Source organism: Salvelinus fontinalis, chromosome 28 (genome assembly GCF_029448725.1).
Source record: "Salvelinus fontinalis isolate EN_2023a chromosome 28, ASM2944872v1, whole genome shotgun sequence".
Taxonomy (NCBI): domain Eukaryota; kingdom Metazoa; phylum Chordata; class Actinopteri; order Salmoniformes; family Salmonidae; genus Salvelinus; species Salvelinus fontinalis.
The window spans coordinates 25,985,404-26,010,428 of record NC_074692.1 but is presented as its reverse complement, the minus strand read 5'-3'; the positions used below and the strand labels follow the sequence as shown (position 1 = coordinate 26,010,428).

The 25,025-nt window shown below is 44.5% G+C and overlaps 1 protein-coding gene across 1 annotated transcript in view; it reads left to right on the top strand.

Annotated features, from left to right (window-relative positions):
• galnt9 (polypeptide N-acetylgalactosaminyltransferase 9) overlaps positions 1 to 25,025 on the top strand; it is a 150,088-nt gene that overhangs the window by 50,666 nt on the left and 74,397 nt on the right. The window contains exons 4-5 of the mRNA XM_055887322.1: positions 769 to 943; positions 13,390 to 13,587. Coding sequence (XP_055743297.1) covers positions 769 to 943; positions 13,390 to 13,587 — 373 coding nt within the window. The remainder of the gene's footprint in view (positions 1 to 768; positions 944 to 13,389; positions 13,588 to 25,025) is intronic.

Genomic DNA, 25,025 nt, shown 5'->3' with positions numbered 1-25,025 from the left:
TTATGTGCAGAGCAGGCGTCTGCTCCAGGCGTCTGCTCCAGGCGTCTGCTCCAGGCGTCTGCTCCAGGCGTCTGCTCCAGGCGTCTGCCCCAGGCGTCTGCCCCAGGCGTCTGCCCCAGGCGTCTGCCCCAGGCGTCTGCTCCGTTATAAAACTGTGCACGCCAATTGCCCTTATTATTCTTTCTCTCCCTCCCATAGAAAGTCGAGTACTTAGCAACCTGATGGGAGAACCTCAAACACTTGTCAATCCTCCACAAACATTACATTGGGCTCAGTCAGTCAGTTAGTCTGCCATTTGTGGAATTGCTTGTTTACCTCACAGCCTTTATTTCCAGGGATGACAGTGACACGGAAAGAAAGCTAGGCTCATCCCTTGGAGTAGAGTAAGGAGTAGAGAGGGAGTAGAGAGGGAGATAAGGTTTTTACAGTACAGAAAGAATAAGGTAATCTGTGTTGTGCTGGGTCGCTCTAGTTTTACTTACTCCATGTAACTCATGATGCTGAGCTCTGTTGTTCTTGGGACAATTCATAACCCCATTCTTTTCAGAATAACAAGTGTATTGTTGTATACCAGATTCAACACTTTCTGCAAGCTATTCATTTCAAATAAAATGTTAAAATAAAATGTTATTTGTCACATACGCAGAATACAACAGGTGCAGACCTTACCATGAAGTTCTTACTTACAGGCCCATTTGCAGTGAAGTCAATACTTGTCAGTGTTTCTGTTATCCAAAATAACTGATTCACGTTCTCTTGTTTTTCCAGTGGAGCTGAAGTTCAATCTGGACCAGTATGTGAACAAGCGTTACCCAGGTCTGGTGAAGATCGTCCGCAACAGTAAGAGGGAAGGCCTGATCCGAGCCAGGATACACGGTTGGAATGCTGCAACCGCCCCGGTCGTAGGTTTCTTTGATGCCCATGTAGAGTTCAACACTGCCTGGTAAGAACTGTGCTTCATCTTCATACAGTATCTCCTCATTGTCCTTTTTACTCTTGGGGTTCATGTTAGAGTGCAATGGTTGTAGCCCTACATAATCGTATATTACATATGCGGGTCGCCCCTCAAGCATTTTGATTAAGCCTCAGCTAAACTGTGCTTACGCTATGAGGAATTGTTACTGAGCCAGCACATTCAGGGAACATGACCTCCATTTTGAATTAGTTAGAACAGTTAATAAGCTTTTCCTGAGGTTCAAACTCATCACTTCTGAACTGTGACTAATGGCCAATAGAAAAGACACTGTTTGAGTTTCAATTATGTTACCTGCACCGTACTGTAGGGTAAGTCGCTGAAATAAGCCTAAGCCTTGTTTTTACAGTGGTGGGACAATGAAATAAGAGATAACAGATTAAATGTTGTTTTTGCCACATTTTTTCACCCTCCTCCGGCCTTAGGCTTTAGTGTTATAAGCATGATGGAAATTACTTAAGGGGGTCTCAACCCAATGTCTGGCTGGCACCTATGCTTACCACCAAACAAGTTACTCAAGCGCCTTGTAATTGGCACATAATTTGAGCCTGTCATCCTTTTCAAGACGTAGAGTGTGTGGTGTGTTCCTGGGGAAGCTGGGGGGAAGCTGGGGGAGGGCTGGAACCAAAGGTTTGGGTAATAAGTTGTTTGTCTGCCTCCTTGGCTGTAGCTCAAGCACTTCACCTAACAAGATACCACCGCTGCTTCATAACTGAAACATCAGCCAGAAAGGGAAGAGAAGACAACAAATATTTGCAGAATATATTTACTTATCGCTTCAATAAAATTGTGGTTAAATATCTTGTTCAAGAGTATTGAATTCTATTGTGTTATGAATAAAGCATAGAGTTTGACTGTAACATGAAAATCTAGGGCCTAGATTTACCAAGTCAGGTCACGTGGTCTGACTAGATTTACCAAGTCAGGTCACGTGGTCTGACTAGATTTACCAAGTCAGGTCACGTGGTCTAACTAGATTTACCAAGTCAGGTCACGTGGTCTGACTAGATTTATCAAGTCAGGTCACGTGGTCTGACTAGATTTACCAAGTCAGGTCACGTGGTCTGACTAGATTTACCAAGTCAGGTCACGTGGTCTGACTAGATTTACCAAGTCAGGTCACGTGGTCTGACTAGATTTACCAAGTCAGGTCACGTGGTCTGACTAGATTTACCAAGTCAGGTCACGTGGTCTGACTAGATTTACCAAGTCAGGTCACGTGGTCTGACTAGATTTACCAAGTCAGGTCACGTGGTCAGGAAAAAGTCCTGGTCTCCTCCTCACTAATTATGAATAAACAACTGTGTGATTCCAACACAGATTTGACTATAATAAACAGCATACAACTGAAAAAGACATACACAAATATGAGCACAGATAGTATCATACAAAATCAAACCAAATCACATATTGCCACAGACAGTCCATCTACTGTGATCTGACCCGCTAATCATTCATCACTGTCATCTTTTTGACCTCTGGGCAAAGGAGGATCTCATGTACCTTGATTCTCGCCCAGGAGTACTTTTAGTGAGAACTTAATGGACATTCCAAACCCACAGGGTGTCTCTGCCAGTCAGCCAGCTACATCGGGGAGTTGGTTGGTGTCATCAGGAGTTGGAGTGGGTGATGATAATTGATACCCTGGTGGTTCCCTCATCTGTTTCCCCATCTGCTCCTGTTAAAAAATGGATGTGCTTTTCCGCCCACTCACCATCCTTTCACCTCCACGGGTCCACCCTCATTGTTTCTGATGTTCGCTCCCCTGTTTTACATGCAGGGATCTATCAAAATGATCCTTTGAGTTAGCTCACTTGCTGCCTTCATGACTCACGCCGCACGCACGCATACACTCACACTCTACATTTAAAGCGTGGCTTCTGTTCGATGCAGCAGCCGTGCATTTGCTTTGCATGAGTCTATATTTCTGAAAAGTACAGCTGTGCACTTGGATTCCACTGATTCTATCGAAGAAGCTGTGGTATGTTAAAAAAACATAGAGATACTGTATATGAGATGAAAAGCATCAGCCACTACATTCTTGTAGGAAACAGGTTTTGTGTTGCATACAGTCCATTTTTCCCCACTTCAACTGTGAGTGTGCTTATACAGTATGTGTGCACAGATCTGAGTATAATAGATTATATTTCAGTGGGAATAGGGGGGAAAAAACATTACAAATTTGTTGAATGTATGTGGTGTATTGTTCTGCTAGCGCGCAGCCTTAGATGTGTCCATTCATTATAGTCACAAGCCCCTGTATTCATCATCATATGACTATGCAATATGGCACATACTACAGTAATAAGTGAGATGGATTGTTCCCCTGCCTTTTTGTCATGAGACACAGTGAATGACCTTGTAAAAACTACCAGTGCATACCCAGGCATCCAGTTTGCTGATCCAAGTGAACCTGCTGGCATTCTGAAGCCAAGAAGCTGTCTAGCTGATATTGCTTACCCTTTGTATTTTATTTTTTTATTTAATTGGGCAAGTCAGTTAAGAACAAATTCTTATTTACAACGACGGCCTACCAAAAGGGAAAAGGCCTACTGCGGGGACGGGGGCCTGGAATAAAATAAATAAATCTATATACAGTATATATATCGGACAAAACACATATCACGACAAGAGAGACAACACTACAAAAAGAGAGACCTAAGACAACATAGCAAGGCAGCAACACATGACAACAACATGGTATCAACACAACATGGTAGCAGCACAAAACATGGTACAAACATTATTGGGCACAGACAACAGCACAAAGGTAGAGACAACAATACATCACGCAAAGCAGCCACAACTGTCAGTAAGAGTGTCCATGATTGAGTCCAGTATGCAATTGATTATACACATGTTTGGATGTATAGGATAGTTAGATATAATTGCATCATACTTGTTTTATTTAAGTGTGGATAGTTCTCACGTGAATAGTTTTCACAAATGGAATGGATGGAACATATTTACATTCAGTTTTACAGGATATCATTGCATTATTTTGTGTCATCTAAATATGTGAACAATCCATTTCCTCCCTCTGAAGCAATTCCAGTACAACTATACATCCAAGGCTGAGAAACAGGGTCATTCATTCCGAGGCGAACATTCTAATCCCACTAAGCTCCATTTTTCTGTTCAGTAAATACAATTAATGTGGTGCAAATACAGCAGGGTTGTAATAAGCATCCACACCTCTTGAACTCTGAACTCACTCGCCTCATATAAATTGATATTGTTTATTTTTTTATTCTGCACCATTGCAATCTCAGGTTATTAATGAATAGTTCACGCGAACGCTATGTGTGTATGTGTGCCTGCTGAGTGTGTGGGGGAGATTAGAGGTTGTGGATGTTGGCTGCATGGCTGTAATGAAATGCACGGCTCACAACTCCACGCTTTGATGGTGCTGTGATGCTGATACACCTTGTGATCCCACCGTTTCCCAGGATTCAGATTGAGGTCAGGGAATGGAAAATAGGACCAATAAAAGAGAAAATAGCAATATGACTGTTCCATCCTCTTCCAAGGACCTCTCAACTGGTTTAGATTGTGTGCTTTGCATTCGTTGCATTCGTAGTTCAGAAACGTTTTATATATTTAAACAGAATTCAATTAGGTGCTTATCTTAGACAAATTTGTGAACTTACCATTTGTTTTCCAAACAAAGGAAATGGGATAGATGGCAACACACAGACCTTATCCCATGTAGTTAAATGTGCGAAACAATTAAAAAGTAATCTGACATATTTCTCAAAGCTTGGAAATTAATCACTTTTAAATCAGTGGCATAGGCAGAAATCTGTTAATGGCACAGCCAGCAAAAACGTTTGTGGGACAAAATGTAGGCACTCAAATCATCATTAAATTATCATAAAAACATTACCTACCCTATACCCTACTGTAATCAATCGCACACAACAAACAATCTAACATGTGATTTTACATTACAGATCAAAGAGTCTTGTAGGCCTATGTAAATCCATGACTCACATAGACCTACACATAATAAACTAGAGTCCTATAGCTTAATTAATAGACTATGAGACTAGAATATAATGCCATGATATAACAGTAATAATCCTAATAGGCTTGGCAATCTCTCAGATCACTGTCTCAGAGACCAGGAGATAGTAGGGTAGGCGGCCACAAATGTAACCATTTAGTTTTTATTTAACTAGGCAAGTCAGTTAAGAACAAATTCTTATTTACAATAACAGCCTATACTGGCCAAACTCGGACAACGCTGGGCCAATTGTGCGCCGCCCTATGGGACTCCCAATCACGGCCGGTTGTGATACAGACTGGATTCGAACCAGGGTGTCTGTAGTGATGCCTCAAGCACTGAGATGTAGTGCTTTAGAGCGCTGCGCCGCTCGGGAGCAGTCCAATCAAAGTAGAAACTAGAATGCCCACCCTAGTCACACCCTGGCCTAACCAAAATAGAGAATAAAAGCCTCTCTATGACCAGGGCGTGACAAGTTCATTATATCCATTAAAAGCAGGAGCACCGGAACTGGCAGTGTGAAACCAGGCCCTGTATATTAAACACCATCAAAGGAAAGGTAAATTATAACAGTATTCTAATACACATAATAATATTCCATAACCTATATAGACTAGAACAGTGGTCACCAACATTTTCTTAGTCGAGATCACTTTCTGAGTCACAATGCAATTCTCTGCTGGGTGCAGGAGATCAAGTGCTCCTACAATGTATTGTGTGATATCAATTAAATGATTAATAGTCTATAGGGCCTAACTATAGTGCATGGGTGGAGAAGCACAGAGCTAAATTCTATTTCCAATTAGATTACATTCCTAAAAATGATAGGCTATTGACTGGAAATAGATATTGTTAAATTAATTTGCCTAATTTCATATAAGAGAGGTCTGTTTTTCTCCATGTAGGCCTTCCCCTTAATATAAATAACCCTTATATTTCAAAACTAGAGTGTCAAGCTAGGCTATATGATGACACTGGTAATAGGTCAGTTGTTGTAGCATACATTGAAATGACCTGTATCTCACTGGACTGATGGTCAGTCGGATGGAGGGAGAGAGATGATGGAGGGAGAGAGATGATTTCTACAAGTGTTGAATGAGCTCTCTGGGCCCACCGGGTAGGCAGAGGTGGTATCTTCACACTAATAAAATGGTTTAAAATGGGAATGCAGGGCATTCAGGGCAGCTGAATCAAGTGGACCTATTGCATTATTGGCGAATAGGCTACAACGAAAATACACTGCTCAAAAAAATAAAGGGAACACTAAAATAACACATCCTAGATCTGAATGAATGAAATATTCTTATTAAATACTTTTTTCTTTACATAGTTGAATGTGCTGACAACAAAATCACCCAAAAATTATCAATGGAAATCAAATTTATCAACCCATGGAGGTCTGGATTTGGAGTCACACTCAAAATTAAAGTGGAAAACCACACTACAGGCTGATCCAACTTTGATGTAATGTCCTTAAAACAAGTCAAAATGAGGCTCAGTAGTGTGTGTGGCCTCCACATGCCTGTATGACCTCCCTACAACGCCTGGGCATGCTCCTGATGAGGTGGCGGATGGTCTCCTGAGGGATCTCCTCCCAGACCTGGACAAAAGCATCCTCCAACTCCTGGACAGTCTGTGGTGCAACGTGGCGTTGGTGGATGGAGCGAGACATGAAGTCCCAGATGTGCTCAATTGGATTCAGGTCTGGGGAACGGGTGGGCCAGTCCATAGCATCAATGCCTTCCTCTTGCAGGAACTGCTGACACACTCCAGCCACGTGAGGTCTAGCATTGTCTTGCATTAGGAGGAACCCAGGGCCAACCGCAGCAGCATATGGTCTCACAGGGGGTCTGAGGATCTCATATCGGTACCTAATGGCAGTCAGGCTACCTCTGGCGAGCACATGGAGGGCTGTGTGGCCCCCAAAAGAAATGCCACCCCACACCATGACTGACCCACCGCCAAACCGGTCATGCTGGAGGATGTTGCAGGCAGCAGAACGTTCTTCACGGCGTCTCCAGACTCTGTCACATGTGCTCAGTGTGAACCTGCTTTCATCTGTGAAGAGCACAGGGCGCCAGTGGCGAATTTTCCAATCTTGGTGTTCTCTGGCAAATGCCAAACGTCCTACATGGTGTTGGGCTGTAAGCACAACCCCCACCTGTGGACGTCGGGCCCTCATACCACCCTCATGGAGTCTGTTTCTGACCGTTTGAGCAGACACATGCACATTTGTGGCCTGATGGAGGTCATTTTGCAGGGCTCTGGCAGTGCTCCTCCTGCTCCTCCTTGCACAAAGGCGGAGGTAGCGGTCCTGCTGCTGAGTTGTTGCCCTCCTACGGCCTCCTCCACGTCTCCTGATGTACTGGCCTGTCTCCTGGTAGCGCCTCCATGCTCTGGACACTACGCTGACAGACACAGCAAACCTTCTTGCCACAGCTCGCATTGATGTGCCATCCTGGATGAGCTGCACTACCTGAGCCAGTTGTGTGGGTTGTAGACTCCGTCTCATGCTACCACTAGAGTGAAAGCACCGCCAGCATTCAAAAGTGACCAAAACATCAGCCAGGAAGCATAGGAACTGAGAAGTGGTCTGTGGTCACCACCTGCAGAACCACTCCTTTATTGGGGGTGTCTTGCTAATTGCCTCTAATTTCCACCTTTTGTCTATTCCATTTGCACAACAGTATGTGACATTTATTGTCAATCAGTGTTGCTTCCTAACTGGACAGTTTGATTTCACAGAAGTGTGATTGACTTGGAGTTACATTGTGTTGTTTAAGTGTTCCCTTTATTTTTTGAGCAGTGTATTTATAAACAATAATAGCCACCCTGATTGGCTGGGCCTGGATTCACACTGCCAGTTCCGGTGCTCCTGCTTTTAATGGATATAATGAACTTGTTCTTTGTGTTTGGCCAGGTGTGATTCTCAATCAGAGGTAGCTGTCCATCGTTGTCTCTGATTGAGAACCATACTTAGGTAGCCCTTTCTTCCACCTGTCTTTGTGGGAAGTTGACTTTGTTTAGGGCACATAGCCTTTGAGCTTCACGGTTTGTTTTGGTATTGTTTAATGTTTTGTTGGCGACATCGACTATTAAAAGCATGTACGCTCACAACGCTGCACCTTGGTCCAATTCCTTCAACAGCCGTGACAGAACTTCCCACCACCAACAGCGGACCAAGCAGCGTGGTAAGGAGGAGCAGCGTGTCCAGGATTCCTGGACTTGGGAGGAGATCCTGGACGTTAAGGGACCCTGGAGGCAGGCTGGGGAGTATCGCCATCCACGGGAGGAACTAGAGGCAGCAAGAGCAGAGCGGCAGCGTTACGAAGGGACACGGCTAGCAAGGAAGCCCGAGAGGCAGCTCCCCCAAATTGTTTTGGGGGGGGCACACAGGGGGTGTGGCTGAGTCAGGTTGGAGGCCTGAGCCAACTCCCCGTGCTTACCGTGGCGAGCGTCGTACTGGTCAGGCACCGTGTTATGCGTTGGAGCGCACAGTGTTTCCAGTGCGCGTGCACGGCCCGGTGCGCTACCTCCAGCTCCCCGAATCGGCCGGGCTAGAGTGGGCATCCAGCCAGGTCGGAGGATGCCGGCTCAGCCCATCTGGCCGCCAGTACGTCTCTACGGCCCGGGATATCCTGCGCCGGTTCTGCGCACTGTGTCTCCGGTGCGTCTGCACAGCCCCGTGCGTCCTGTGCCTGCGCCCCGCATCTGCAGGGCGAAAATAACCATCCAGCCGGGACGGGTTGTGCAGGCTCTACGCTCAAGACCTCCAGTGCGCCTCCACGGCCCAGTGTATCCTGTTCCTGTTCCCAGAAGGGCAGGGCCTCCTGTATGTTTCTCCAGCCTGGTGAGCCCTGTGGCAGCTCAACGTACTAGACTGCCCATACGTCTCCCCCCTCCAGTGATGATCCATGGCACGAAGCCTCCAGTGATGATCCATGGCAAGAAGCCTCCAGTGATGATCCATGGCAAGAAGCCTCCAGTGATGATCCATGGCACGAAGCCTCCAGTGATGATCCATGGCATGAAGCCTCCAGTGATGATCCATGGCACGAAGCCTCCAGTGATGATCCATGGCACGAAGCCTCCAGTGAGGAGTCATGGCACGAAGCCTCCAGTGATGATCCATGGAACGAAGCCTCCAGTGATGATCCATGGCACGAAGCCTCCAGTGAGGAGTCATGGCACTAAGCCTCCAACGAAGGCCTCCAGTCCGGAGCCTCCAGCTGGCGTCCTCCAGTCCGGAGCCTCCAGCGACGGCCTCCATTTCGGAGCCTCCAGCGACGTTCTCCAGTCCGGAATCCCCAGCGAGGGTGCCCAGTCTGCTGCCCGCAACGAGGGTTTCCAGTCCGGGGCCCGCAGCGAGGATTCCCGTCCCCGCACCAGAGGCACCACCAAAGTGGGGGAGCCAGAGGCGGAGGGGGGTCTACGTCCCGCACCAGAGCCGCCGCCGTAAAGGAAGCCCACCCGGACCCTCCCCGTTAGTGTCAGGTTTTGCGGACAGTACTGTCACGACTTGGCAATAGAGAGTATTTTATTCTCTATTTTGGTTAGGCCAGGGTGTGACTAGGGTGGGCATTCTAGTTTCTTTATCTCTATGTTTTCTATTTCTTTGTGTTTGGCCGGGTGTGGTTCTGAGGCAGCTGTCTATCGTTGTCTCTGATTGAGAACCATACTTAGGTAGCCCTTTTTTCCACCTGTCTTTGTGGGAAGTTAACTTTGTTTGATGGCACATAGCCTTAAGCTTCACGGTTTGTTTTGGTATTGTTTATTATTTTGTTGGTGACATAGACTATTAAAAGCATGTACGCTCACAACGCTGCACCTTGGTCCAGTTCCTTCAACAGCCGTGACAGAACTCAGTGTTGCTGCTCTGTCCAGGTCTATTACTACAAGTATTATTTTGAATTCTGAGCTAAAGTGAAACATGCCTTTTCTTTCCACCTCGCTCTGACTGACTGGTCTTGGTTCAGTGTTTATCCATCTTGAAAAGAGAAGGATGGTATAAACGCTTACACAGTGAGTGCTTCAGACCACACACCAGGCAGGCATCCAAAAATACAGAATAGACAGAGATTTATGCTGCTAATGCAACAGCGCTATCAAATCAGCCTTTACCCCCAAGCCTATACTGTATACCTACCAGGTAAACTGAAAACGTACAAAGTAATATCAAGAATCTATCAGGATTTTGGCAAAATCTATTTCACTGTAACTTTAAATTCAGTGTGAATTACCTTCCCTACCTTTCATCTGGAGCAGTCATTTTTACAGGATTAGTATATAATATTGTTCTTTTTGCTACAGATTCAAGCATTATTTATCCAAAGAAACAACTCGGAAGACTGGATAGTTTAAGATCTGTGCACAGTGTACAGTCTTAATGTGCTAGAACAGGGATGGACAACTGGCGGCCCACGGCCCACCTTTTCTAGGCCTGCGGACCAATTTCACCCTACATTTTTTAGGAACTCAGTCGGGATCTCAACTTACTGTTGAGAGTTCGAATAATAGAATACACAAGGTGCAATTTCTAAATTTGATTGTGCATCGGCAGTCACTCAATTAGCACATGTTTAGATTGGTAAATTAGTCAAGTGGCCAGCTATCTGAACTTGCAGTAAGCATGGTCGAATTACTGACCGGGGTGGGGGCCATTGATCATCAGATGTAGATACGCAGACCCACGAGCCACTGTGGCTCCTCATGATGAGTTCAGCTTTTTTGTGGCCCCATCAAAGTTGCCCATCACTGTGCTAGAACATGACCGGAAGCGATGAAGTCTGAGATGCCCACTCTCTTTCTCTCTCTCTCTCACACAAACAAACACACACAGAAATGTGAATGCACATACACACACAGCGTTAATGTTCTCGTAAATGGAAGCTACAGTATGTCACAATGAAATTGCCTCTACTTTCTGCACAGGCAATTTACATGTTCTGCTGCATTTGGCCTGCAAACAAATGAAAGTGATCCTATTTTAGGCACTTGGTGCCTGCAGTTCTGTGGGTGTATGGTTGTGAATGAAGCTAGATCCCATTATCTGATAAATCCGTGCTTGAGAAACTTTTCAAACAGGAATTCCATTAATCTGGAAAAATGCAGTTGTAATCTCACATGGCCTGCGTTCTGGGCTCTGTACAGAGGACAAAGTAGGACAGATAGGGAGAGGAGCCATCCTCAGAAGGTGGCATGTAGACTCAAGTACACACAGATAGAGATTGAGCAGATTTTTATCCCACCATATGACGCTCCACGACCCCAGGTATGTGTGACTTTGCTTAGGTTGGGAAAATCAGTGTTGATCGTAATATTAGACAATCTTTTAATTGGTTTTGCGTGTGTTTTTTTAAGGCTGTTTATTTTGTAGCATGTAGACATTCAATAAATCAAATCATGGAAATAAACAACAGATACAATAATCATTTTTTCCAAAACGTCTGTACATTTCTTGAAAAAGGCTTGAAACCAGGCAAGGTAGGAATAAAATGAGAGAAGCTCTAGAATAACAACTAATGGCAAGACCTATTGCCACAATGTATTCACAATATTACATGAGTCATCGCTGAGGGAAAAAACACTATTTGAATATGAAACCAGATTGAATCTGGACAGATGTCGGTGAATAACCCTCCCGGTGATGGTGCATATGAAAAGATAGGAAGAGCAGAGGGGGAAAATGACAAGCATCATCAGTCAAACCTGATCCCTCATTGTTTCTACGCCTTGTCTTCTCCCTCATCAACACTTGGATCCCTGAGGTACCTATTGAGGTAGCTAGTGTTGAGCATGCTGCTAGCTACCTCTGGGGTGCTACAGTACCCTAGACTCTGAAGGACAAGGGAAGATGAATGGCTGATGGAGTGTACTGGAGAAGGGGGTTCTGGGTCCTCAAGGTTAGAGAATGCATACAGAATCTACCATCAGCAACATCTCAGCATGTGAGATTGTATTCATCCTTGCCTATCCATGTTAGGCACATGGCAATGCGAAGCTTACAGAAGGTTGTTTATGGAATTAAAACACAGCCTACTCATTCGAAGCAGAATGAAATCTATATTTAGTAGTGGCTGAGAAATGACATATCAATGTCAATAGATAGCTCAGAAATAACTGGGAGGGTAGGGGGGGCTGTACACAAATCCTAGAGTTAATGAATCTTTATGCAGTCATTTTCAATTAATTTCAAAGTGTTCATTGACAATATTAAGTAGCATTGCAATATTCTTTATCACCCTTCAATTATTATGTTTCATCATTCCAGTTTGACTTCAAAACACATATGGTAAATAATGTTTGTCAGACAATTTGGTTCATCAACACCTTTCTTTACCTGGATACAACCCAACTTTCCAACAGCAGATGGTGAACTCAAACCCTCTCCCACACAGACTTTTAGCATTGCCATTATGCCTTAAAGTAAGTAGAGGCCCAGGTCGCTCATATGCCAATCTTTCTCAATGAGATGGGAAGCTTTTTACAATCACTCCACTGTTATTAAATGATTGCTTTTACTAAGTAGTGCCTCTGTCAGTCATTTTTACTGGCAAACCCACTTATAGCTCCATTTGGATCCATTCCCCTGCACTCTTTCTCCTACCTTGATGTGATGAAGAATAATTCTGCTTTTGGAAGATAAATGGGCTTGGTTTTAAAGAAATGGAGAGAAAGGGGAGGAAGCGAGAGAGAAGTGGAAAGAGAGTTTAAGAAAAGGTGGCGAGAGAGATAGAGGATGAGAATGGAGAGAGATAAGGGAGTGGGTATTTTTAAGAGTTACCTTAATTATGAGTCGTAATTGCAGCCTCCTGTCAGATTGAGAATAATGCTTCTCGGTATGGATATTTGCTCTAAAACTGTACTGAAGCAGACCTTCCGACATTAGACAGATGATCAAAATATAGCCAGGGCTGACAGTATGGCTAAATAATTGACAGCGACCCTGGATTATTCCCTTACCATCTACCTATCGGTATCAGCATGCATGTCTTAGGCCAACGGAGTAGGAAAGAAAGGACACAAAACACGTCAACTCTGTAGCCAGCCACTTCAATGACCTGGGGACACCAACACAGTGCTTCTCACTGCTTGATGTACTCTGACACAGAATGTGCCAAACAACACCCTAGAGCACGACCCACTGTTGAACAGCAGGCTTTTGGAGAACGGATTTTTATTGAGGATCACTGGCAACCCTGTACATGGGAAATAGTAGCTAAAGATCTCAAGGGAGCCAACACTGCTTTTTTATTGCTGGGCATATGTTTTCAATTTATTTCCTTACTGTTTTACCCACCTAAAGATATGTTGATGGATGTTTGTTTGATGGTTGTGCTTGAGAACTATTCTATGACAGTGTCACAGTACAGTAGCTCATCCCTGATGTCTGTCTCTTATTTTAACTAAGGGCGGAGCCTATCCTGACCAGGGTGAAGGAGGACCACACCCGGATCATCCTCCCGGCCATCGACAACATCAAGTTCAACACATTCGAGGTGCAGCAGTACGCCAACGCGGCCCACGGCTACAACTGGGGCCTGTGGTGCATGTACATCATCCCCCCTCAGGAGTGGCTGGACAAGGGCGATGAGACCGCTCCCATCAGGTAACAGCCCTCACCATAGCTGAGCACCCCCTCCATTATAGATGAGGATCTTTGATGAAATATGGATAGCTCGGTACCGGATATGACTTGTACATTGTTAGAGCCATCAACTATATGGCTCTATAGCTCTTTGGTACAAGTGTACAGGCCAAACAACCAACAGTGAACCTCTCTATTGAAAAAAAGTATCTAATTAAAATGATAAATATCTTATTATTGATGAGTGCGGTGCACGAGAGGAAGCCTTGAATATTGGGTCATTTGTGTTTTTCCATACGGTGGGTGAGCGTTGTACAATACTCTAGTTTACACAACTGTGTTTATTGGGTTGGTTCTCTACTGTATGGAAGCAATATCGTCACTGTAATCATAGAATTTATGATTACCATAATTATTAATCTAGGGGCCTCAGGTAAATCATGTTTTATGTATTTTTATACAACGGGTGATTTGGAATTCCCATTGTTAGAGCCTATTCTGCTCATGATATACTTAAAGTGGAACTGACAGCATTTTAGCAACATGAAATCTTATTAGAATCTGTTCACATACACCCCTAGAAAGAATATGACACTTTTTCTTTTTTACTACATTTTCTGACAAGCGAGCACTTGGATATTGTAACGCTCGTCGTCGGTGGAAGGAAGAGTGGACCAAAGCGCAGCGTGGAAAGTGTTCATGATATTTATTTACAAGAAACACTCAAACAAAAATAACAAATCCAAAAACAAAAGCAAACAGTCCCGTCAGGCACAGACACTAAACAGAAAATAACACCCCCACAAAACTCAAACGGAAAATCACAACTTATATATGATCCCCAATCAGAGACAACGATAGACAGCTGCCTCTGATTGGGAACCACACTCGGCAAAACAACAAAGAAATAGAAAGCATAGATTTTCCCACCCGAGTCACACCCTGACCCAACCAAACATAGAGAATAAATAAGGATCTCTAAGGTCAGGGTGTGACAGATATGGTCATTTTCACAAATTCTCAGAATGTTTGGGAATGACATATAGTAAGTAATTTGTGAAAATTCTATAGCGGCCATGCATTTGGACAATAAATAGACACTGCAGCAAATAAAACATCTGTCCTGACCAGGACCAGAGTCTACGGAGACCGGTGTTCCATAGCCAATCAGACATACAGTCGGTCTATATGCAAAGAAGCCATGTGCCACATGGGCCTGCCATCGTTCACTTTGAACTGGACTGTGTGTAAACAGGCAGTAGCAACAGCTCGACTTTAGATCATTAGTACACATTAGCCAAAGCCACAGAATACACCTGAATAGATTTCCGCAAATATGTACACTGAACAAAAATATAAACGCAACATGTAAAGTGTTGGTCCTATGTTTCATGAGCTGAAATAAAAGATACCCAACATTTTCCATACTCCATACAAAAAGCTTATATCAAATGTTGTGCACAGATTTGTTGACATCCATGGTTGTAAGTATTTCTCCTTTGCCAAGATAATCCACCCACCTGACAAGTGTGGCATATCAAGAAACCGATTAAACAGCATGATCAGTACACAGGTGCACCTTGTGCTGGGGACAATAAAAGGCCACTAAAATGTGCAGTTTTGTCACACAACACAATGCCACAGATGTCTCAAGTTTTGAAGGAGTGTGCAATTGGGATGCTGACTGCCAGAATGTCAACCAGAGCTGTAGCCAGAGAATTGAATGTTAATTTCTCTACCATAAGCCACTTCCAATGTCATTTTAGAGAATTTGGAAGTAGGTCGTCACAACCGCAGACCACGTGTATGGCGTCGTGTGGGTGAGCGGTTTGGTGATGTCAACTTTGTGACCAGAGTGCCCCATGGTGGCGATGGGGTTATGGTATGGGCAGGCATAAGCAAAGACAATGAAGATAATTGCATTTAATCGATGGCTAGGTAACGTTAGGCTCTGTGTTTTTATCTTGTTAAATAAATAGCTAGCAACTGCGACCCAAACTGGCCATTGTTTTATTAGAAAAAATATGTCTCTTTATAATGTCCACTTACAGTTGAAGTCAGAAGTTTACATACACTTAGGTTGAAGTCATTAAAACTTGTTTTTCAACCACTCCACAAATTTCTTGTTAACAAACTATAGTTTTGGCAATTCGGTTAGGACATCTACTTTGTGCATGACACAAGTAATTTTTTCAGCAATTGTTCACAGACAGATTATTTAACTTATAATTCCCTGTATCACAAGTCCAGTGAGTCAGAAGTTTACATACACTAAGTTGACAGTGCCTTTAAAGAGCTTGGAAAATTCCAGAAAATGATTTCATGGCTTTAGAAGCTTCTGATAGGCTAATTGACATACTTTGAGTCAATTGAAGGTGTACTTGTGGGTGTATTTTAAGGCCTACCTTCAAACTCAGTGCCTCTTTGGTTGACATCATGGGAAAATCAAAAGAAATCAGCCAAGACCTCAGAAAAAAATTGTAGACCTCCACAAGTATGGTTCATCCTTGGGAGCAATTTCCAAATGCCTGAAAGTACCATGTTCCTCTGTACAAACAATAGTACGCAAGTGTACACACCATGGGTGTCACGTTCCTGACCTGTTATCTGTTGTTTTGTATGTGTTTAATTGGTCAGGACGTGAGCTGGGTGGGAATTCTATGTTGTGTGTCTAGTTTGTCTGTTTCTATGTCAGCCTAGTGTGGGTTCTCAATCAGAGACAGATGGTAGTCGTTGTCTCTGATTGAGACTCATATATAGGAGGCTTGTTTTGTGTTGGGGTTTTGTGGGTGTTTGTTACCTGTGTCTGTGTTTGTGTTCTGCACCAGATAGGCCTGTATCGGTTTTGCACATTTGTTATTTTGTATGTTGGTTGTAGTGTTTCACTTGTTCTGGTATTAAACATGTTTAACACTAGCCGCGCTGCACTTTGGTCCTCTCCTTCACCCCTGGAAGAAAACCTTTACAGAAACACCCACCAAACCCGGACCAAGCAGCGTGGCAACGGGCAGCAGCAACAGCAGCAGCGGTACCAGGAGGAATGGTCATGGGAGGAAATCATAAACGGAAAAGGACCCTGGGCAAAGGTGGGAGAGAATCGCCGCTCTCGGGAGGAGAAGGAGGCAGCCACAGCCCAGGAGCGGTGGATTGAGGAGGCAGCACGTAAGAGAGGCTGGAAGCCCGAGAGGCTCACCCAAAAATTTATTGGGGGGGGGGGGGGGGGGCTAAAGGGGAGTGTGGCGAAGCCAGGTTGGATACCTGAGCCAACTCCCCGGGCTTACCGTGGAGTAAGAGGGCGTCGTACTGGTCAGACACCGTGTTATGCGGTAAAGCGCACAGTGTCCCCAGTACGCGTGATTAGCCCAGTGCGGGCTATTCCACCTTGCCGCACTGGGAGGGCTAGGTTGGGCATCGAGCTGGATGTCATGAAGCCGGCCCAACGTATCTGGCCTCCAGTACGTCTCCTCGGGCCGGCGTACATGGCACCAGCCTTACAGGTGGTGTCCCCGGTTCGCCTGCATAGCCCAGTGAGGGTTGTTCCACCTCGCCGCACTGGCAGGGCTACGGGGACCATTACACCTGGTAAGGTTGGGGAGGCTCGGTGCTCAAGAGCGCGTGTCCTCCTTCACGGTCCGGTATATCCGGCGCCACCTTCCCGCCCCAGCCCAGTACCACCAGTGCCTACACCACGCACCAGGCTTCCAGTGCATCTCCAGAGCCCTGTTCCTCCTCCCCGCACTCGCCCTGAGGTGCGTGACCTCCAGTTCCGGCACCACGCATCAGGCCTATAGTGCGTCTCAGCCGGCCAGAGTCTGCCGTCTGCCCAGCGGTGCCTGAACTGCCCGTCTGCCCAGCGGCGCCTGAACTACCCGTCTGCCCAACGCCGTCTGAACTGTCCGTCTGCCCAACACCGTCTGAGCCATCCGTCTGCCCAGCGCCGTCTGAGCCATCCGTCTGCCCAGCGCCATCTGATCCATCCGTCTGCCCAGCGCCATCTGAGCCATCCGTCTGCCCAGCGCCATCTGAGCCATCCGTCTGCCCAGCGCCGTCTGAGCCATCTGTCTGCCCAGCGCCATCTGAGTCATCCGTCTGCCACGAGCCATCTGAGTCATCCGTCTGCCACGAGCCATTAGAGCCGCCCGTCTGCCACGAGCCATTAGAGCCGCCCGTCTGTCCCGAGCCGCTAGAGCCGTCCGTCAGTCAGGAGCTGCCAGAGCCGCCAGCCAGTGAGGAGCTGCCAGAGCCGCCAGCCAGTGAGGAGCTGCCAGAGCCGCCAGCCAGTCAGGAGCTGCCAGAGCCGCCAGCCAGTCAGGAGCTGCCAGAGCCGCCAGCCAGTCAGGAGCTGCCAGAGCCGCCAGCCAGTCAGGAGCTGCCAGAGCCGCCAGCCAGTCAGGAGCTGCCAGAGCCGCCAGCCAGTCAGGAGCTGCCAGAGACGCCAGCCAGTCAGGAGCTGCCAGAGACGCCAGCCAGTCATGAGCTGCCCTCCAGTCATGAGCTGCCCTCCAGTCATGAGCTGCCCTCCAGTCATGAGCTGCCCTATAGTCATGAGCTGCCCTCCAGTCATGAGCTGCCCTCCAGTCATGAGCTGCCCTCCAGTCATGAGCTGCCCTCCAGTCATGAGCTGCCCTCCAGTCATGAGCTGCCACTCAGCCCGGAGCTGCCACTCAGTCCGGAGCTGCCACTCAGTCCGGAGCTGCCACTCAGTCCAGAGCTGCCACTCAGTCCGGAGCTGCCACTCAGTCCGGAGCTGCCACTAGTCCGGAGTTGTCCCTCTGTCCTGAGCTACCTCTCTGTCCTGATCTACCTCTCTGTCCTGAGTTGTCTCCTCTATTGTAGAGGGGAGTTGGTGAAGGTTCCTGGACCATGGTCGGGGGCGAGGGTCGCCACTCAAGGGACGCTAAGGAGGTGGACAAAGACAATGGTGGAGTGGTGCCCTCGTCCACCGCCGGAGCCGCCACCGCGGACAGATGCCCACCCAGACCCTCCCCTTGAGTTTTAGGGGTGCGCCCGGAGTTCGCACCTTGAGGGGGGGGGGTTCTGTCACGTTCCTGACCTGTTTTCTGTTGTTTTGTATGTGTTTAGTTGGTCAGGACGTGAGCTGGGTGGGAATTCTATGTTGTGTGTCTAGTTTGTCTGTTTCTATGTCAGCCTAGTGCGGGTTCTCAATCAGAGACAGATGGTAGTCGTTGTCTCTGATTGAGACTCATATATAGGAGGCTTGTTTTGTGTTGGGGTTTTGTGGGTGTTTGTTACCTGTCTCTGTGTTTGTGTTCTGCACCAGATAGGTCTGTATCGATTTTACACATTTGTTATTTTGTATGTTGGTTGTAGTGTTTCACTTGTTCTGGTATTAAACATGTTTAACACTAGCCGCGCTGCACTTTGGTCCTCTCCTTCACCCCTGGAAGAAAACCTTTACAATGGGACCAGGCACCCGTCATACCGCTCAGGAAGGAGATGCGTTCTGTCTGCTAGAAATAAATGTACTTTGGTGTGAAAAGTGCAAATCAATCCCAGAACAGCAGCAAAGGACCTTGTGAAGATGCTGGAGGAAACAGGTACAAAAGTATTTATATCCACAGTAAAACAAGTCCTATATCGACATAAGCTAAGAGGCCACTTAGCAACGAAGAAGTCACTGCTCCAAAACCGCCATAAAAAAGCCAGACTACGGTTTGCAACTGCATATGGGGACAAAGATTGTACTTTTTGGAGAAATGTCCTCTGGTCTGATGAAACAAATATAGAACTGTTTGGCCATAATGGCAATCATTATGTTTGGAGGAAAAAGGGGGAGGCTTGCAAGCCGAAGAACACCATCCCAACCGTGAAGCACGGGAGTGGCAGCATCATGTTGTGGGGGTGCTTTGCTGCAGGAGGGACTGGTGCACTTCACAAAATAGATGGTATCATGAGGATGGAAAAGTATGTGGATATATTGAAGCAACTTCTCAAGACATCAGTCAGGAAGTTAAAGCTTGGTCACAAATGGGTCTTCCAAATAGACAATGACCCCAAGCATACTTCCAAAGTTGTGGCAAAATGCCTTAAGGACAACACAGTCAAGGTATTGGAGTGGCCATCACAAAGCCCTCAATCCCATAGAAATTTGTGGGCAGAACTGAAAGTGTGTGCAAGCAAAGAGGCCTACAAACCTGACTCAGTTACACCAGCTCTGTCAGGAGGAATGGGCCAAAATTCACCCAATTTATTGTTGGAAGCTTGTGGAAGGCTACCCAAAACGTTTGCCCCAAGTTAAACAATTTCAAGGCAATGCTACCAAATACTAATTGAGTGTATGTAAACTTCTGACCCACTGGGAATGTGATGAAAGAAATAAAAGCTGAAACAAATCATTCTCTCTACTATTATTCTGACATTTCACATTCTTAAAATAAAGTGGTGATCCTAACTGACCTAATACAGAGCATTTTTACTAGGATTAAATGTCAGGAATTGTGAAAAACAGTTTAGATGCATGTGTCACGCCCTGGCCTTAGTTATCTTTGTTTTTCTTTATTATTTTAGTTAGGTCAGGGTGTGACATGGGGGATGTGTGTGTTTTTGTCTCGTCTAGGGTGTTTGTATTGTCTAGGGGGTGTTTGTAGAGTTCATGGGGTTGTGTTCAGTGTAGGTGTTTATGTAAGTCTATGGTTGCCTAGATTGGTTCTCAATTAGAGACAACTGTTTATCGTTGTCTCTGATTGGGAGCCATATTTAGGCAGCCATAGTCATTAGGTAGGTGGTGGGTGATTGTCTATGTCTATGTGTAAGTTGCCAGTGTCTGCACTTATTTGTTTTGTATAGCTTCACGGTCGTCGGTTTGTTGTTTTGTTAGTTTGTAAACGTGTGTGTTTCGTCTTCATTAAAAAGGAACATGTATTTATATCACGCTGCACCTTGGTCCTCCTCTCTTCCACCTAACGACGATCGTGACAGTATGTAAACTTCTGACTTCAACTGTATATACTTAGGATGCTGTATTTAGTATTTTAACATATTAAAACAAAAGAGAGAAATCATATTTGACCAGCCTTTGCTGCTATACTTGCAGATGTGCATAATATGCTGTGACCCTAATCAAAAAGTATTTAATAACTCTAAATAACAAAAACATAGCTATAGGTTGTTGCAACATTTAAACCTCAAACATGTTTTATTTATTTTTTGCACTCCATGGATCACTGGTGCGGTTGAATGCAGCATTGCTGTTTGGAGCACTCAAAACATTTTACTAGCCTAGCTAGGACTGTGGCATGTGTCTATACACTTTCCCTCCGCTGCACGCTTAAACGGGACCCACGAAATCAGCGCAATTGAAGTTGAATTCACTGATGCGAGTGCTGTAATTTCGTGGGTCCCATTGATGACTCAACTGTTGACTTTATACTCGCGAGTGTGTCCTATTTGGCCCACGAGCCCTGTGTTTGACACGTACGCTAGCCTATTAGCCACGTTATGACTGACTTGTGATCATTGCCCTTGCTAGTTTAATTGTATTGACATTCCCAGCCTTAGTTAGTTGTCCGTTTTTGTTCAAAATATTGAGTCATTGAAACAGAAACAATGCATCTTGAATGGGTTGTGGCAGCAAACAATGTACCAGGCCGGCTGTGATTTGCAACCTGATAGCAAGAAAGGCATTGGGGAATTATGTTAATCGTGCATTGAACTGCATTTATCTATTGTGCCAACAATGCATTACTGTTTGTCATGGAATTTTCAGTGACATAGAACCTATTTTTTAAACCTCTTATAAAGTTGATTTTGAAGTATAAACTGTGAATTTGATATCTGGACTGATTATGTCTGTTTGTTTCATATCTGCAAAGTAGTTAAAACACTGTCAGATCCACTTTAAGCAATAAGACACAAGAGGCAGTGGCCATTTACCTGTGACTGTATGCATGATATCGCACTGTCTAGTGTGCTTTATTACTTTTATGAAACTGTTAACGACATATTAAAATGACAATGATTTACATATTTTCATTAAAATGTTATTTTGATAAGTCAATTCATACAATGTCATTCTTTCACCCGAAGATATCCACCTCATTTTCGAACGCTTTTAAAACACGGAAGACAAACGCGGAAACTATGGATACAACTTCCTCCATGCTCGTATTATCATAATTTATATGCGAGCCACTAGAAATCACTACATTAGCATGTTTCTGTTAACCGAAACATCCTGACGAAATACATCATATTACTGGCCTTACAACCATACCCAAACCGGCGCATCGTGCGCAAATTGATTTTGCCCCTCCACACCAAACGCAATCACGACACGCAGGTTAAAATATCAAAACAAACTCTGAACCAATCATATTAATTTGGGGACAGGTCGAAAACCATTAAACATTTATGGCAATTTAGCTAGCTAGCTTGCAGTTGGTAGCTAATTTGTCCTATTTAGCTAGCTTGCTGTTGCTAGCTAATTTGTCCAGAGATATAAATGTTGAGTTGTTATTTTACCTGAAATGCACAAGGTCCTCTACTCCGACAATTAATCAACACAAACGGTCAACCGAATCGTTTCTAGTCATCTCTCCTCCTTCCAGGCTACTTCTTCTTTGAACTTTATATGGCAATTGGCATCTAACTTTCATAGTTACCACAACAAGACCCAACTCAGTTCATCTTTCAATCACCCACGTGGACATAACCAATGAGGAGATGGTATGTGGGTATCTGCTTCTATAAACCAATGAGGACATGGGAGAGGCAGGTCTTTCACCGTGATCAGCGTCACAAATAGAACTGACTTCTATTTTAGCCCGTGGCAACGCAGAGCAGTGTGGGTGCAATAATTGAATAACATGTATGTTTACATTTATTTTGCAACACTGGCGCATGCGACTGGAGCGGTCTGGTCAGCATGTTATGTGCCTGGATCTAAACTAAACGGCCTAGAAAAAAACTGATTAAAATGGTTGCCCAATCAGGCAGGCTACAGTAGATGCAAGGCATTTGAGCGGTTATTCAAATAGCCTACACAGCCAATCCCCAAATAATGCTTTTGGGAACGGGCAGAAAAAGTTAACATCAATCTAGAGGCAAAAATGACATTGTAGCGGTTTAATTACAAATGACAAAAGCTGCAAAAGGAGAGTTGAAAATATAGAGAAGGGAGGGCCAGAAAAGTAATGTTTGGAAAATATTGGTGAAGTGGTAAAAGAGGATGATAGCAGTGCTGGCTATGTTGTGTGATGATCGTGAAGCTCGATACAAATTCGACAGTCTCAAGATGGGACTTGAAATAGACCTATGGCATGTCAAGTGAACTGTAGCCTACTGTTTAGATGGGTTAAATGGAATCTGGACATTGACTAACCAGAATAACCTACTGTTTTTTGGCAAACTCCAAAGTCCTCTGAAAATACTAGTCCCGTGCGAATCAACGTCCTGTGTTTTGAGTTTGACAGGTGTTCAGCAATAAAAAATATTTGATTGATAAATTGAACAAAGTGATGCGCATAGACTATATATGAAGGGCCTACATGTGTGGACTTTCACAGTGAATGTTTTTATTTAAACGTTTTGTGCGAATGGAATGAACATGTCCAAATACATCATTAAAATATATTGCGCCTCTGGAATAACGGACATTCTGAGGTAATACAGTACATACTTAACCAACGTTCTCTAGTAATACTAGTCACGTAGAAATGGAGCTATAACCTTAATAATACCCCCTGCAGAATTAAGCATTTCTTGCAGAAAAATTGGACACCAAATGTAGGCAAAATGTGGACTTGGGAACAGGAGTGGAGAAATATGATTTCTTTCTTTCTGCATCTTGAGAGAATGCAATGTTCAGTTAGATACCATCTGTAGAGGTGTTGTCTTCATCATAAAACATCATAAAAGCTGATAGTATTTTAACCAAATAAAATATCCATCGAAGCCGAACTGAAATCTTATCCGAAACGCATTCGGTTGTTTTCACAGCTTTCTTTTTCCTTACAACTGGTCAAACTGATGTATTTGCACATTTTGCACAGAAAATCACGTTTTTGTTGTTACTTTATTCTATTTTCTCCCCAGCCCCTAAACGGCTTTGCACCGCGAAAGATGACAAAGAAAACTTCACCGATGTCAACTATTTATTTATTTTTATTGAACCTTTATTTAACTAGGCAAGTCAGTTAAGAACAAATTCTTATTTACAACGTCGGCCTACCAAAAGGGAAAAGGCCTACTGCGGGGACGGGGGCCTGGGATTAAAAATATATACAATATAAATATAGGACAAAACACACATCACAACTAGAGAGACAACACAACACTTACATAAATAGAGACATAAGACAACATAGCAAGGCAGCAACACATGACAACACAGCATGGTAGCAATACAACATAACAACACGGTCAACACAACAACTAGACTGAAGCATTCATTCTATAGATATATTACATTGTATCTAATCGATAATCTATCGATACAAACTACATGTATATAATTACAGACAAGTCGACTAACATATAGCCTACGAAAATGTCGGAAATTATAAGCAGAAACATATCTAAATCAGGCAAAAAAATGATCCTGCACCCCTTTCACAAACTCGTTCTGCAGTCTTTGACTGTAGCCTATAGCGCATTTTTATATTTGCAGGTTAGGGCTGGGTGCCGGCCTCAGATTTTCACTTTATCACATACAGTAAGTGGTTGTGGATGGGTTTTTAGCAATTGTGGACGGGTGCGGGTGAACAAACAGCTGACCCTCGCATCACTATTACATAGGCTATTCCCTGCACTTTACAGCATAGACTATAGTTTTGTACCCACTTGAAAACAATAATATCATTCTTCATTACACTGTGTTGTTGTAGCCTAAGTAGAATACATTTCTTGTCCCTAAAAACTGAAACATGGGAGCTTTTCTGTCGCTGCCTTGAGAGCGCACATAGTGTAACTACCTATGATTTCGTTGTCTGATAAACTTTTTTTTCTTTCGCTGAGTAAATGTACTGAATATATTCACTGCAGTATTAAGCCTATCATTGAGCTTATAAATTGTCTAATATGCTTATGCTTTTACTTAGGCTATAGGTTCAATCTCAAGCCGGTCTCTGTTCTGTTGCACAATTAAGTACCTGGCCTCTCTACTGCCACGGTTATTCCTCTTAAATCTTGTGGAGTCCCAGGAAAAGCCAGATTACAAAAGCTTGTTGGACACTTAATTCAAACTTTTTTTCTTTAGCCTACTAATAGCCTATTGGAGGAGAGATGCACGCTTGCTCTTGCTTGCTGAATGTAATATAGTCTACAGTACTAAGAACGGGCGGTGTGTTGGCCTATAGTAGGCCTATCTTGACACTGGGATACATCCTGACGAAATAAACCATATGAGCGGCCTGCTAAGGTACCTTGCTTGTTCTTCTAAACTGTTGAGAATAAACCCAAACTGATCCAAATGGTTACATAATCAGGCCTAGGCTGTAGGT